This window comes from Aotus nancymaae, unplaced genomic scaffold, assembly GCF_030222135.1.
Source record: "Aotus nancymaae isolate 86718 unplaced genomic scaffold, 86718_ANA_hifiasm-v0.15.2.pri h1tg000011l, whole genome shotgun sequence".
In the NCBI taxonomy this organism is placed as follows: Eukaryota; Metazoa; Chordata; class Mammalia; order Primates; family Aotidae; genus Aotus; species Aotus nancymaae.
In genome coordinates, this window is record NW_026988422.1 from 76381857 (window position 1) to 76398467 (window position 16611).

At 53.2% G+C, this 16611-nt stretch overlaps 1 protein-coding gene across 2 annotated transcripts in view; it reads right to left on the reverse strand.

Moving 5' to 3' along the window:
* Positions 1 to 16611, reverse strand: part of ITPK1 (inositol-tetrakisphosphate 1-kinase) — a 179118-nt gene that overhangs the window by 132959 nt on the left and 29548 nt on the right. For both annotated transcript variants that reach the window (XM_021675721.2, XM_064375179.1), the window contains one exon: positions 4315 to 4339. In XM_021675721.2, the coding sequence (XP_021531396.2) occupies positions 4315 to 4339 (25 nt within the window). The remainder of the gene's footprint in view (positions 1 to 4314; positions 4340 to 16611) is intronic.

A 16611-nucleotide genomic window follows, 5' to 3' on the forward strand; every position in this document is an offset into this window, starting at 1 on the left:
ATATGCCAAAAATTACAGTAATCTAGTAATCTGTTATCAAAAATCATTCTTTTTTTTTTGAGACAGGGTCTCACTTTGTCACCTAGGCTGAAGTACAGTGGCACAATCTCAGCTCACTGCAGCCTCGGCCTCCTGGGCTCAAGTGATCCTCCCACCTCAGCCCCCCACGTAGCTGGGACCACCACACCTGACTAATTTTTTGTATTTGTGGTTGGTGGGGAACCCTCAGACAGGGTTTTGCCATGTTGCCCAGGTGGGTCTCAAACTCCTGAGCTCAAGCAATCGCCCATCTCAGCCACCCACAAAGCAAAAGTCATTCTTAATGTGCTATCAGCTGACAGCACCATCAGGTCCTCTTTGAATTTTGCTGCAACCAAGGAACTGGAAAGATCTCCCTGGTCCCAGGATGACAATGACTGGCCACTGTACTTGAGCACTGGGAGGATTTTATGCCCTGAGGCCTCACACCTCAGTCAGGTCTGCCTGTAAACAGAGTACGCATTTCTCCTGCAGACATCCAGTTTCCTGTGTGCCAGGCACAGTGTCAATTACTTTACCCAAATTAACTCAGTCGTCGCAATGGTGCCAGGGGTCCAGCACCATGATTATCCCCATTTCACACATGAGCAGAAAGACACAGAGTCATTAGGCAACTAGCTCAAGGTCACACAGACAGGAACCTGAACCCAGCGGCCCTGTGCCTCACCACCATGCTCACTCCTCTGCAAAAGGTGGGAGGAGGAACGAGGTGAACAGACACAGGGGTAGAGGGGAGGAGGACTCCCAAGCTTCTCAGCCTCAGGCACAGGCGCAAGAGGACACTGAGATCTGCAAAATCCACTTTCCTAAACATGCTCCCGCACCCACCGCGGGAAGGTGACACACAAATGCTTCCTTAAAGTAAACCCACAATGCCTGGTACACTGCAGTCCCCAGTACAAGTTAAACACCGGCACTGTTCCTATTGCCATTAAATAACAGGAAGAGACACAACTCCCGTGACCAACCAACCTCCGGTCACCAGCGTTTTGCAGTCTTGAGTCCTGACACTTGGCCCCAACATCCTTTTTTTAAGATAGCACCCGAAGTCCAGGTACTGACAGTCATGGAAGCTTTTAGTAAATGGAGAACCTAATAACATGCAAAGGAGACCATTCGGCAGAAAACCACAGGCCACAGGCTTTTGAGACAAACAGACATGCACTCAAATCCCAACTCCAGCGCTGCCAGCTGAAATCCCCAAGAGAAGGCGCAGCTTTCTGAGCCTCAGTTTCCCCACCTCTAAGGGGTACTTAACACCATACCATCCCTGGGTGGCTGTACAGAACAGGAAACACCCCTCAGGGACCAGCCATAGGCAACACAGGAGGATGGCTGGCAAGGGGACGCATGTCCTCTTCAGTCACCAGCACCTGAACCCAGAGGCTGGCAAACACCCCCAGCTCCTAGGACCCAGCAGCCTGGAGATCTGGCACACAGAAAGAAGCCCAGCTGATTTTGAAGAGCCAGCCAAGCGGCTTGGCTTCCCATTTTTGCAGAGTCGTTCTCAACATCTTAAAATCTAAAAGTTCTCCAAACACAGGGATGTCAGGAGGAAGTGAACAGAGAGGTATCGTGGTAGGCTTTATTTTTAGATGGTGGAGTGGAAAGTGTCCAGTTTGGCTTCGCTCTGGTCCCCAGCCACCACTTCCTCCCCCAAGTCACCACCGAAATGAACAGAATACATGTCTAGAAAGATTTCGCAAAACGCTGCTTCTGCCCTGGATGTTCTGACACAATGGCTCCAGTCTCCTGTTCCTCCCACAGACCTAGCAGATTAAAGATTTTAGTCTAAATCTTCCCAGAAAGCCATATAAATGGAACTCACCAACCCCTGCCCATCTCTCATCCTCTCCTTGAGCGGTGAGGGTGACACCCACTGTGTGACAGTTTGAGGTCGCGTGTGAACAGGACGAGGCATGGGGGAAGGCTGTCTTGCCCTCTCGGGCAGTTTATTTGCTGGGATGCGCCTGAACTCACTTCCTCTGAAAATGGCTCCCACAGCAGTTCCCCTATCGACCCCTCAAAGTGGCTCGGGGAACCACAGGGCAGCCTGGGGCCTTCCTGAGCACCGTGAGCCACAGCTGTCAGTCTCAGGCTTAATGTGGGTAAAGCAGCATCTGTGAAGGATCTGTGGATTTCCAAGTGAACCATCATAGAGGACTAAGGGGAAATAGAAGCCACAGCACCCTAGAGTAGCAACGGTTAGAGACCATCTAACCCCATGATGAAATGTACACCACACCTCCTCTTTCCACGCCTGCACCCCCGGCAGGCACTACAGATCAACCCCTGTTCCCAACCATTCAGATTTAGGATCCTCCAGGCGGCCAAAACCAATTAATCAGAAATGGTCCCTGAACATACACCCCTAAGGTGTTCCCGAATTCCAATGTCCCCCACTTGATGATGGAGAAATTAAAGTCCACAGAAAAATTCAGTGCAGGTTGAGTGTGGTGGCTCACGCCTGTAATCCCAGCACTTTGGGAGGCTGAGGTAGGTGGATCACCTGAGGTCAGGAGTTCAAGATCAGTCTGAGCAACATGGTAAAACCCATCACTACAAAAAATGCAAAAACTAGCTGGGTGTGGTGGCACACACCTGTAATTCCAGCTATTCAGGAGGCACGAGAATCCGCTTGAATCCAGGAGGCGGAGGTTGCAGTGAGCTGAGATAGCGCCACTGAACTCCAGCCTCCACTCCAGAGCAAGACTCCATCTCAAAAAAAAAGGAAAGAAAAAAGAAAAATCCAATGCAGATCACGCAATTTTGCAGTCAAGAAGAGCCTGTATGAAAATCTAGAGCTGCTGAGAGGCTTCCAGAAACTACCTCCTTACCCCAAAACAAACCTCAGCCTTCCGGTGACAAGTTCAACCCACAAACGACCAGGAGGGAGGCCAGGAGTACCCTGTACCAGCCCCACCCATCAGCCAGCCCCAGTCTGGTCCCAGGAGCAGGGGAAACCTGGGGCCTGCGATGCTGAACCTGCAGGAATGGGGATGCTGCTCTCCTATGGCCACTGAGGGAAGGCTTGGAGCTGAAGTCAACAAAGGTGGGCTGGAAGAGCTCCCCAGTGGGCTTTTTGGAAGCCCTTTAGGTATTCTACCAGGGGCCAGCACCTCCTATGCCCTGATCTACTCCCGAGCTTGAGTTCCCCTCTCTGCAGCTACAGGCAGATGAGGTCTGTAGGACAAGATGGGACAGAGTCACCCTCAATGGGGACAGCAAAGGCATCAGAAAACATGGCCAGGTCACCATCAGGTTTGCCAAGTACTCATTAGGCGCCAGGTATAGCATGTAGTGCAAATAACACAGCCTGCCCCTCACATAGAGTCTCAGAGTATTTTGACATTTCCTTCTTCCCCCTCCATCCATCCTTCCCTCTTCCCTCCATCCATCCTTCCTCTTCCTTCATCCATCCTTCCCTCTTCCCTCCATCCATCCTTCCTCTCCCTCCATCCATCCTTCCTTCTCCGTCCATCTTTCCACCTTTTCCCCTCCCTCCAAGATCCTTCCTTCCCCCTCCATCCATTCTTCCTTCTTTTTCCACCCATCCTTGTTTCTCTAGTTAATGAGCACCTGACCCAAGTCCACCCAAGGGAGGCTACACAAAGCACAAAACAACTGGACATGTAGCTGGGTGCCCCCTGCCCCCTCACCCTTCCCCTGCAACGTGACCACTGCCATGAGCACCTCCCTCAAGACTCCCAAACCAACCCTTGCCCCCAGCCAGCGCCTCCATTGACAAAGCCACAGCAACCCTCCAAACCCAAGAAGCCCCAATTGGAGTCTGCCCAGCCCAGGGCAGAAACCACATCAAATCCACAGGGGAGTTAAAAACAAGCTGCATGTGAGGAACAGAGAGAGCCGCACCCAACACTGGAGGAGAGGAGGAGAGGAAAAGAGGAGAAGAGGAGAAGAGGGGAAGAGGGGAGGAGGGAAGAAGGGGAGAGGGGAGGGGAAAAGAGGAGAATAAGAGGAGGGGAGGAGGGGAGAGGAGGGGAGGAGGGGAGAGGAGGGGAGGAGGGGAGAGGAGGAGAGGAGGGGAGGGGAAGAGGAAGAGAGAGGAAAGAAGGAGGGGAGGAGAAAAGGGGGGAGGGGAAGGAGGAGGCACCCAGCTACAGGTGGGAGGAGGGGAGGGGGGAGGGGAGAGGGAGAAGGGGATGGGGAGGGGGTGAGGAGGAGATGGGGAGAGGAGGAGATGTGGGTGCTAAGGGCCCCACTACCCGAAGAACCACGAAGAACCACGAAGACGAGGATGCGGACTGTACTCACCTGCACAACTTCTATCCCTCGCTTCCTGTGGAGAAAAACAAAGAAGACAAGTGTTACCGCGGCAGGCTAGACACATCCTTCCCGAAAGTTCCCGACAGCTGGCTGAGGGCAGGACCATGAGGGGTTTCAGGAGGGAGCCAGCAGCTGCACCTTTCCTGCCACTGTCCCAGAATGGCCATGCCTTCCACTCCCAGCCACTCCTCAAACCACCTTCCTGCTGAGAGGGCCGGCTCCGCAGAGGAACTTGCTGGTGTCCTCTGGAGGTAACATGCCCGCCGCCTCCCTCCACTCCTGGGCCCAGCCTCTGTCAGCCAAGCTCCAGCCTGGGTCATCCCAAGACTCCTGCCACCAAATTCACCACCGTCCCCACACACCTGCCGTCCCTGCTGAGCTCAGCTCCCACAGCTCCCCATGTCTTCCCCATCAGGTCTCACCCCAGGACCTTCCACAGCCAGCCACACCCCAACCCATCCACTGCCTTGCATGGGAGGCCCATGCAGTCCTGCCCGCTGCCTTCTCAATGCCCCACTGATGCCTGCTCCGGCCTCACCAATGGCCTCCAAGCTGCACTCATGTCCTCCACAACCTCCCTACACACACGCAGTCCCACCAGCCATCCAGGCATATACCCTGACTCTCGCCACTCAATTTTAGGAGCCTTATGGCCTGGATTGGGGTCTGCCCAGAATGCACAAAGGTTTTCTGCTGACTTCCACCCTTCTCTTCCCCACCCCACATTTCTTTTTTTTTTTTTTTTTTTTTTTTTTTTTTTGAGGTGGGACTCTTGCTCTGTCGACCAGCTGGAGTGGGCTCACTGCAACCCCCGCCACCTCCCGGGTTCAAGCAATCCTCCCACCTCAGCCTCCCAAGTAGCTGAGACTTTAGGCACCTGCCACCACGCCTGGCTAATTTTTGTATTTTTAGTAGAGATGGGGTTTCACCATGTTGAACAGGCTGGCCTCGAACTCCTGACCTTGTGATCCGCCCGCCTCGGCCTCCCAAAGTGCTGGGATTACAGGCATGAGCCACCATGCCCGGCCTCCCCCACACCACATTTCTTACTGTGAGCCTAGGAAGTGCCCACCGGTGCAGCTCCGGCACACAGGACTGTCTCCTCCCGGCCCTAGTGTCCACCTCCCACCCCAGCCTTGAGGATTCAACTCAGCACAGCCTCTCCAGGACACCTCCCCACCTGGAAGAACTTAAGGCTACCACTGTCTCAGTCCTTTGCTCTGGAGTACTGATTGCTATCAGCCAAGGACAAGTGCTGCTGTAGGGCCACCTGGACCTGCAGGGACCGAGGCGCCCAAGATGGCATGCCGTGTGCATTGTGCTGGGAAGAAAGACCTCCAGCAGATGCTCAGAGATGGCTGCGGCCAGGCAAGGTCAGGAATCTGTGGTTTACTCACCCAAGCTCCTTGGAGCAGGGACTATGCCAAACTTTAAAGCTATGTGTGCCCATGCCCAGCTATGATGCCCACCTGGCACATAGATGCTCCTTAACGGTTGCTGGTAGATGAAGGTGTAAATGGTAACAATTTAGCTCAGCTCCTGGGCCCAGCACTCGGAGGGTACAACAAATGCAACCTCCACAGTCTGGGCCCTTGAGAGGCTCAAAGTCTCAGGAAGGAGACGGGCACAAGCCCCAAAAGAGCCCTTGGGCACCCCTGCTGCCTTGCATCACGGCACAGCTGAGGCACTGCCCACTAATTCCTACATCTGTTTGTCAGCTCATTCAGCAAGGGCTTCCTTAGCACCTTCTGATAGCAAGGCACAGAGCAGAACATCATAGAGGAGCCACTCCATGAGTCAGGAAGACAGAGGCCAAGGAGAGCTGACCACGTCCCACTGTGGGAAGCACCCAGCCCACCTTCCCTCGAACCCCCGACACCTCAACCAAAACCTGGGCCCAAGGAATCCAGTCTGAGAACCATCCTAGTTGATGCATTCAGGCACCCTCAGTGTCTCTTAGCTGCTCTGCAGTTGCTGTAGAAATGGTGGCCAATATCCATCTGCTTCCATGATTTCAAGAGACACACAACAGCATAGCCCTGGGCCACCAAAGCCCACAGCACGGTGACAGATAGCATCATGAGGAACCTGTGCTACACCCAACCATCTGCTCACAACCTGCACCGTTTCTGAGCACCTGTGGACACCTCAGCCTCTGCCTCATTCCAATCATCCTAGCCTCCCTGGAGGCTTGAGGAAGCTGAAGGAAGCATCACTGATGGGAACCTGCCCCAGGACACACAGCAGAGGACCTTGGGGAGCCAGCCCCAACTCCAGCAACCCTGCTCCGGGATGGAAAACTCAAACCCCAAATCACCGAGAGTGTGAACCAGACAATGGGAAAGGCCGGGGACAGAGGAGCGTAAATGACCCACACCAGTTGGAGCAGACTTCCACTGGGCTCTGGGCCAGGGCCTCGGTTTCCCTGAGTTAACCCTGCTGGCATTCAGGTCATCCCAGCGTGTGACTCTCGTCTCTTTACTGCAGTCAATTCCAATCAGTCCACATTTTACATCATCCCAGGCAGCTCTCCCTCCCTTAGTCCCAAAAAAACAGTCTCTCACTCTGAAAACAGATGGAACACATAAAATAAGAAAGCAACAAAAAAGTAATCTAGAGAAAAGATCTTAAGTGGGGTTGAGCTCCCAGGAGCCACTGCAATTCCTCTGTAGATCAGAGCTCCAAAAAATGGATAAATTGCAACACCGGCAGAAAAGAGGGGGCTGTGCACGGACACTACATACCCCTTGAAACTCACCACTCACCAGTAGCTTCTGCAGCCTATGAGGGTGGGACGGGTGGTTACCTCATTACCCACAGAGCAAGCTGGGGCCTGGGACAGCTGGCCTGGAGCAGGGCTCTCCCCACACCCAGGCGTTCACCACCAGATACACCATAGTGGGCATGGGTGGCACCAAACAGGGCAAGCCTGGTCTCCAGCCTCCAGGGCCTCAGTGCAATGGAAGGACCAGGAGGCGGCAGGCAGAAAAGCACATCCCCTCTGGGGGTGGAATCCCACACACAGCACCACAGCCTCTCGGGAAAATAAAGCAACCTGTCAGGGCTCATTTCTCATTGGGAACTCCTGGAGAACAAAGGTACTAACAACCTTGATGCCCTAAGAAGCACGTTCCTGAAGTCCTGCCATAACCAGAAAGTTCAGAAATTGAATGATGAAAACAAAGGGGAAGAGGGAGAAGGGAGGGACATGGGGGACAGGGGGAGAGAAGAGGAACCAGAGCACTGGTTGTCAAGTGACTGTTCCTCCTGAAAACCCTGACTCCGTGATCCCACCTCATCACCCCACAGACAGGCTCAAGTGTGTAATATGCTTCCGGCTCTGCACTGCTAACCACCAAACTGTATGTGACAGCAGCAAACTAAACTCCAAGAGGACATTAACAAACCACACAGTCAAAGATTTGTTCATTAACAAACCACACAGCAGTAAAAAGAACACAGAAGGCTGGGCGCAGTGGCTCATGCCTATAATCTCAGCACTTTGAGGCCAAGGTGGGCAGATCACCTGAGGTCAGGAGTTAGAGGCCAGCCTGACCAACATGGAGAAACCCTGTCTCTTCTAAAAATATAAAATTAGCCAGTGTGGTGGGTGCCTTTAATCCCAGCTACTTGGGAGGCTGAGGCAGAAGAATCACTTGAACCTGGGCAGCAGAGGTTGCGGTGAGCCAAGATTGTGCCATTGCACTCCAGCCTGGGCGACAAGAACAAAACTCCATCTCAAAAAAAAAAAAAAAGAACCCCAGAAGCCCTCCGTGTACCCAAGAGGAATTCTCTCCAAGACATTGCTGTGTGAAAAACCTAAGGTGCAAATCCTGTGTGCTGTATATAATTACGTGTTAAGAACGACATCTGAGACAAGCATGTGTGCCTGTGTACACATGGAGTGAACCTGAAGCTGCTACAGGAAAACCATCATGGCAGGGCCCCTGGTCAAGTGCAAGGGCAGCTGGGGTGGCAGAGGGATTTCCTTTTCACTGTGTCCCTCATACATCACTTCAATTTTGTGCCATGTGCCTATAACATGTTATCAAAAACTAGAAAATAAATTCTTTAAATTGTTTCTTAAATAGATGCTTGATAACAGCACGAGGCAATCAATCAATGGATGACACAAGACAGGAGAGCTCAGGGTGTATCGTGAAGAGCTTCCAAGTGTTGCCCAAAGAGGAGGTGAAATGTTGGCTGCCGCGGGGACCACCGGGCTGCAGCACTCGCTGCGGATTCTAAGGCCATGGAAACGTTTGGGTACCTGGAAAACAGACTGAGGAGCATGTGCTGCAGTGGTAAATGTGTCCCCAGGGCTGAGTGATGCCAACAAAGTGCTGTGGGTTTTTCCTTCATACTTCCCTACTTCCCTGCTTTTTTTAGATTTTCTACAATGAACATATATGCTACCCTCAAAACTACACAAAGTAACAATAAAACTTACAATTTTTAAGTTTCCTTAAAAACCTGCAGCCGTGGCCTGACGCAGTGGCTCATGCCCATAATCCCAGCATTTTGGGAGGCTGAGGTGGGCAGATCACAAGGTCAGGATATCAAGACCATCCTGGCTAACACAGTGAAACCCTGTCTCTACTAAAATTACAAAAAAAAAAAAAAAAGCCAGGTTTGGTGGCATGCACCTGTAGTCCCAGCTATTCAGGAGGATGAGGCAGGAGAATGGCTTGAACCCAGGAGGTGGAGGTTGCAGTGAGCCGAGATTGTGCCACTGCACTCCAGCCTGGGCGACAAAGCAAGACTCTGCCTCAAAAAAAAGAAAAAAAAAATCTTAAAAAAAAAAAAAAAATGCCACCGGGCATGGTGGCTCACACCTGTAATCCCAGCACTTTGGGAAGCCAAGGAGGGCAGATCACTCGAGACTAGGAGTTCAGCCTAGCCTCCTTCAAGGAGAAGGAAGACTAGCCTCCTTCAAGGAGAAGGCAGCATGGTGAAACCCCATCTCTACAAGAAAACAAGAATACAAAAATTAGCCAGGCATGATGGCAGGTGCCTGTAATCCCAGCTACTCAGGAGGCTGATGCAGGAGAATTGCTTGAACCCAGGAGGCGGAGGTTGCAGTGAGCCATTACACTCCAGCCTGGGCAACAGAGCAAGATTCCATCTCAAAAAAAAAAACCTTCACCTGAGAATAATTTTATAGGCTCTAAACGGTCATTTTCTTGATAAATATTACATCAATATGTAAATACAATATATTAATATTAATAAAAATAGCTAAGTATAAATAAACATACTTTTCTAAAAGCTGGATTATTAATGAAGACAGGATCCACTTTGCACAAGGAAGCCTCTCCCCAGAAGTCCAAGGAGCACGAACCTTTGAGGAAGTTAAAATACTCACAAAATGATTTGATCCTTTCAGGGGATGGGGCTGGCAATCAGAGAAGGCTTCAAGGAGGAGGCAGCATTTACCAACTAGCCAAGCAACTGAAGGGGACTACATATAGCTGCTGGGAAGAGTACTTAAAGAGGAGTAAGGAGGCTGGGCGCGGTGGCTCACGCCTGTAATCCTAGCACTTTGGGAGGCCAAGGTGGGTGGATCACCTGAGGTGGGGAGTTCAAGACCAGCCTGGCCATCATGGTGAAACCCCATCTTTGAAAAAAAAAAAAGAGGAGTAAGGTGAGTCCTGTGCCCTCTCCAAAGGGTGTCTGGGGCTCTGGAAACATAAGGCCCTCTGAGGGGGTGGGGGCTGGGCCACAGGACAAAAGATAAAGGTGGGGCACACCTCAGAGGCCCAGGAGTCATCGTGTGACCCAGCTTTTAGCCGTGGGCCAGTGGGTCCCAAATACCAGGGCAGATAACCTGAGAACCACCACGGGAGCATATCAAAAATCTTCATTTGAGGCCCACCCTGAGGCCTCTGATCCAGGAGGTCGGGGGCAGGGCCCGAAAAGGGTTCATCGCACTCCCAGGTGCTGCTAGGAGCGGCCGGGTATGGGGACAACTGCTTGTCCACAGGAGCGACTCCATATGCTTCTCTGTGACCAGTGGAAGCAGGATGTAATTTGCCAGGGGAGGACACAGCAAGGGTGAGGAGTGGACCTTGCAGGTCTTGGGAACAGGAGTAAAGGAAAACTGAGAACTAGAAACAGCTGTGACACTCACAGTCCAGAAAGAGCAGGCCGAGGTCCTACACCAGGTCCAGGAGAGAACATCGCAAGAAGGCAGTAGCAGTCCACTTTTCAAACGTGGTGGTGCCAGGAAGTGGTTAGAAGCCCAGGACTGAGCTTCACAGTGCTCAAAGGCTTAGAGGAACACAATTCGGAGGGCAGGTGGAAGTGTAAGAGGTGGGTGAGCCCCTGAGAGCAGAACGTGGAACCAGACCCCACTGTGCCTTGTGCCTCTGTTTTCTTATCTGTCAAATGGGAGAATCCTAGAACACGGGCTTTCAGGGAAGCAGAGTCCAGGCCCGGCACAGCACCTGGCTCATGCCAGGGACGGGGAGAATCTTGTGACCTGTGCTCTGCCCTGCTGCCCTGCCTTCCTGCCCTTCCAGAACCGCGCCTCCTCTAGCCCACCTGATAGGGGGCGGCACGCCCCCTATCAGGTGGGCACATGACCTGTCACCTCACTTAGCGGCAGGAGGTGGGGCAGGCCTCAAGCGAGGCTGGTCCTGGTCCTTTACCAGACAGGTCCTGGGGGACTGTCTGCAGTACAAATGGCACTGCCTGGAAACACTGGGGGACACCATCGCTTCCATGTGGTGAGAATCCAGATGAGCCCAAGGCCAACCAGGAGAAAGGGCCAAGAGGGCTCCAGGAGGGTAGGTTCCCTGGCCAGACCTGGCCCTGGTGGAGCTCACCCTCTCTGGACCTTCAGCTGCAGATTTCTGCTCCAGCAGGCTGAAGGTTTCTGTCACTGGCGGCTGAGCAGCAGGGGCCCTGTGAGTGACAGTGGTTATCACTTCTGAAGATAACGAAAATTCCTCTGGACGACCCAGCACTGAGGGAGAGGGGATGGTAAGGGAGAGCAATAAAGAGGATGGGAGCAGAAGTAGAAAAGAGCGATGTGCTGTTCAGAGACACGTCCACGGCATCCATACCACCACCAGGCCACTGCAGCACAGCACTGGGCGTGAACACAAGACACTCTGGGATGACAGACCCCATCCAGCAGCAGGCCTGCCACACAGCAGAGCAGGGCACAAAAGGCTCAGGGACCATGACCAGCAGCAGGCATGGGACGTGCTGCTGAGCCGCCCAGGGTCTTAGCTTTCACATCTGTAAATGGTATGACCTTTCTGGCCCAAGAGGCCCTCCCAGGGCAGGTGTGAGGATCTGAGGGCTGCCACAAGCGAAGCACATGAAACAGTGAAGCAGCAAGGGAGGAGGGTTACACTGAGAACCACTCGGGGAAGTGAGAAGCCAGGCACATCCTCGTCCAAGCAATGTGGGGCACAGTTCAGTAACCGCTGATTTCAGGCACCCCAAGTAAAAAGCCCTTTTGGCACCTCCAGGTACCAGGTGCTGGGGGAAAAGTCCCGCGTTATGGCCCCCCTTTCTCTGCCTGCCGAGGGCAGGGCCTGTACCATACACCCCAGGAGCCCAGGATGTCTCCCCAGGACTCGGGGCTCCTGAACAGATGACTGGGCCCCTGTCACCCACGTGTACTGATGGCCTTCCTCAAATGCCATCCCCACATCACCACCTGATCCCCAGGTCATCCTCTGGAGAAGCCTGCCTTGGCTCCTGCCCTCCTCAGGCCCCACCACCCCAAGCTGCCCACACCCAGCACTGGGCAGAGAGGGAGGCTACCATGCTCCATGGCACTGACCCTACCAGGCTAATGATTGGTGGTGGACATCAATGGTGGCCCCAAAGCTGGCAATTTTCCTCCTGGACACTCAGTGCCACTGTGTTGTCCTTGCCTCCAGTTAGGGGCATGGCCACATGACTTGCTTTGGACCATGAGACATGAACAGAAGTGACCATGTCCCCTCCAGAAAGAAGGATTCCGCTGCCAGCACCCAGGCCTCCCCGACCTCAGCAACATGGAAGCAAGTGAGGCTGCCACCCGCCAGCAGAGCCAGCCGGACCCGCCACCTGGAAACAACGCTGGCTGAGTGGCGACCAAGTCAGGCTGGGAACCAGAAAGAAACAACTGCTGAAGAGGACCTTCAGCCAGCACTGGTTCCCAACTGTGGGCAACTGCGTGTCCCCCACAAGGAGATTTAGCAACGCCTAAAGACCTTTTTGATTGCCACACCGGGGAAAGTGCTACTAGTATTCAGTGAGTAAAAGGCCCCTGCAATGCATAGGACAGCCCCCTAAAACAAAGAATTATCCAGCCCAAAATGTTCACAGCGCTGAACCCTCGAAGTGGGATACACACTGAGCCACTGCAGGATGGCTAACAGCCCCCGAGAGTCTCTGGATCCAGAGTGCATGCTGAACGGAGAAAATAAGCCTGTTTTCTCCCACCTCTCCCGGCTGTTTCTCACTGCAGCCTAACCTGGCCCATGCTGACTAACAAGCACTCCTTCGGGGACAGCTTGTGCCCTGTGTCTACAGCCTAAAATTCTTAGCATGATACCTGCCTTGAGGGCATTTGGAGGTACAGCTCAGAAGGCATCTGGGGGAGGCAGCAGCAGTCCTTCCTCTCAAACCCTCCAAGGAGGGACCCCATTCTCTAAAGGTCAAGGCTTGACCTAAGTCTGCCTTTGCACAAACTGATCCCCTGCCAGTCACCCTTCCTCAGCTGGCAAACTCCTGCCCACCCCCTAAGAGCAGCTCAAGCGCCCTCCTCATCAAGAGACAGGAATCATGGCTTCCACTGAAGCCTGCTCTGTGCTCAGCATCAGATCATGAGTCCCGCAAGGCCAAAGACAGCTCATGGCTCTTTATTCCAGCATCCCTGTGCCCCCTGCAGACCCTGGGCCTGGCAGCTCTCGGCTAACACTCCCCGAGTGCTGCCGGGTTCCTGGGCTAGGCTCCAGCTCTGTGTCACTCCTGCCTGCCTGCTCCAGCATCTTGGTTCATTTGCTGACTGGCAATTTGGATTTTCCTCCTATTAACAGTGCCAGAAATTGAAATGGCCTGATATAAAGACAACATACGAACAGAATTTTAAAGCCAGTACAAACACTGGAATTCTCTGGACAGCTCTAGGAAGAACTAGATAAACTGGAAGCTGCCATGTGACTTTTATTGAAGGGGGCATCTTTCCCTTGACTGGGAAGTCAGCAACCACCTTACCTAAAGACCCTCCCCATGACTGGGTGCCCCACCCGGGGCAGGCAGGCAGGCCCCAAGGTCCGTGTGCCCCTTAGTGCAGACGCAGCAGCCTGAGTCAGTACACTCCCTCAGACCCAGAATGACTTCCAGGGCGGGTGACTCACCTTCGGCACCTCCTGGAGAGGACATTAGAGCTGCAGGGGCTGAAAGCAGCACAGGGACTGAGGTGCCTCTGAGACTCCCCTCCTCAATCCAATTTTCAGGAAGGAGGGCAGGAAATCACACAAGGCAGTGTTCCACCACATCCAAGGTGTCACCACTTCAGATCAGAAATCATCCTGACTTCTGACTGATCACAAATGTTAAGTCTATTCCCTGCATGGCTCTTGACACCCCCACTTTTTAGTATGAAAATTCTCTGCTTGAAATTGTTTTTGAGGCCGGGCAAGGTGGCTCACGCCTGTAATCCCAGTACTTTGGGAGGCCAAGGCAGGCAGATCACAAGGTCAGGAGTTCAAGCCCAGCCTGACCAATATAATGAAACCCTGCCTCTACAAGAAATACAAAAATTAGCCGGGTGTGGTAGCACGCACCTGTAGTCCCAGCTAACTGGGAGGCGGAGGCAGGAGAATCGCTTGAACCCAGGAGGTTGCAGTGAGTCAAGATCGAGCCACGATACTCCAGCCTGGGCAATAGAGCGAGACTCTCTCAAAGAAAATTAAATTGTTTTTGAGTCTTTTACTACCCCCTTGCAGGTGTGGTAATTTTTCTTTCCCCTAATTAGGGATGAGACCTAAATTGTGGGAAGCAGGGGAGTGGGCTGCCAGGAGAGGAGGTGGTAGGGGTGGCTGGCAAGCTTGGTTATAGCACCTTCTCCCCTCCCCGCCAACCTCACTCCCCCCGGCCTTAGTCAGCCAGCCTCAGGGCTAATGATTCAGTCTGTTCTCTACACAGCAGCTTCTTAATCCCAAGAATGCAAAGTCATTTAGTATCAGCCTAATGAGCGAGGTAGGCTACTGCAAGAAGGGAGGCAGAAATTCCCATGACATTTCCCTCCCTTGGACTCACTGGGGGAGGGATAAGCCTGCTCAGGAAAGCCTGAATTGTTCTAGCACCTATCCTCAAGGTACCCCACACTCCTAAAATAGCAGCACAAGTGTGTGTGTCCCCAGCCTGTGTTCTGGGATGCTGACACTCTTTGAAAGGCTGTGTTCCACAGGAGACTGAAAGACTTCACCCAAATTCTGCTGCTAACACTCCTTACCTGGCCTGAGGGCTGGGGGCAGCTCCCGGTCCCTGGATCCAAGGCCCCTAAGGCTGAGCTGTCTGCCCTGCTGCTGCACCTGCAACCACAGGCAGGGAGAGTTTCCTGGTCTGATTTTGGTCAAACATTTGCTGGGCTTCTCTATCACGCCCTGGGCTGGCCTGGGAGCATAGGGGGACCCCAAACCACAAACCCTGCCCCGAGATGCTAGCTGCCACAGGGGAGACTAGTAAATTACATGCCATACCCTCTGGCGGGTGTGCCACAGGCCCTTAAATAGGACCAACACCTGGGGGACAGCAGGAGACACAGGGAAGTTTCAGGAGGGCTGCTGGGTGAGCCAGGCCCTGGAAGAGAGGGAGACAGAGGCTGCCAGGGCACGCTGGAGAAAGCCTGCTAAGCACCAAGAGAAGCAGGGGCAAAGGCCAGATCATGGGCACTGGGGTTTCCTGGGCTCCTCTGGCCACAAGCATGAGTCAGCCCTAACCCCACCTCAGAAAACTTCAACCACAAGGCACCTTACTCAAATATTTCCCCAGCCCCTCAGATATTTTCAGGATGACAGGTCAAAGGAAAGTCCCAAGGTGTCAGGTCACATGGGCTCTGGCCTTGACCTTGACCCTGACCCAGTTCCTCCCTTCTCAATCACAGATTCACCCACAGGCCCTGAGAAGAGAAGGAGAGGAGAACACTGTATTCACTTCCCATTGCTGCTGTAACAAATCACAAGGGTAACAGCTAAAAACAACACAAACGTATTACTCTCTCAGGGTTCTGAGGTCAGAGGCAGCCCTCCTTTCGGAGGTTCCGGAGAGAAACCGATTCCTCCGCTTTCTCTAGTTCAACAGTCTGTCCACATTCCTTGGCTTGTAGCCACAACACCCCAACCTCTGCTTCCACTGTCACATTTCCTCTGACTCTCCTGCCTCCCTCTAGGACCCATGTGATTACACCGGGCCCACCCAGGTAATGCAGGAACATTTTCTGTCTCAAGATCCCTCACTCATTCACATCTGTAAGCCAAGCGCAGTGGCACATGCCTATAAACCCAGCTACTTGGGAGGCTAAGGCGAGAGAATCCCTTGAGGCCATGAGTTTGATGCTGCAGTGCGCTATGATCACACCCGTGAATAGCCACTGTTTTCCAGACCCCATTTCTAAAAAATAAAAATTAAAAACTCCCATCTGTAATCATGTCACACCTTTTTACCATGTTAGCACATTCACATGCTCTGAGAATTAGGATCTGGTGTCTTTGGTGGGGAGTGGCAGGGGCCTTACTTTGCCCACCACAACCCCAAGACTCCCACAGCTCTGCCATCCCAGGAATCTCAGACACCGCCTGAAAGCACTTACATGTCAGGCAGAAACGGATGAGGACTCGTCAGGAGTTCATTGGGGACCTCAACAGTCAATGAGAAGTCGATGTGGGGGAGCACAGTGCTCACAGGATTCCCAAGTACAGCCCAACATGGCCACAGGGGTCCCTGATGCGAATGGCGGGGAAGAAGGTACTGGAAGAAGGGCAACTAGGTGCTGGAGACCAAAGGCCCCAGACTGTAAACTGGGGAGCTGGGTGACAATTACTGACACCTGGGCTCATCCTGCAGTCCATGACAGCTGCCAGGCAGCTGACCCTAAAACAGGCAGCACTTCATGGGCTACCCGGGACCCTCCAGTTTCAGAGAGGATTCCAGGGGCCTGAGCATGATCCAAATAAATGAGAGGCTAACACCAGCAATCCCCAGGCTCCCTCGTTCCCCCGCAGGCCTGCTCTCCCGGGCCCAGGCAGAAACAGGGACAGACAAGGCGATGGCGGGGCA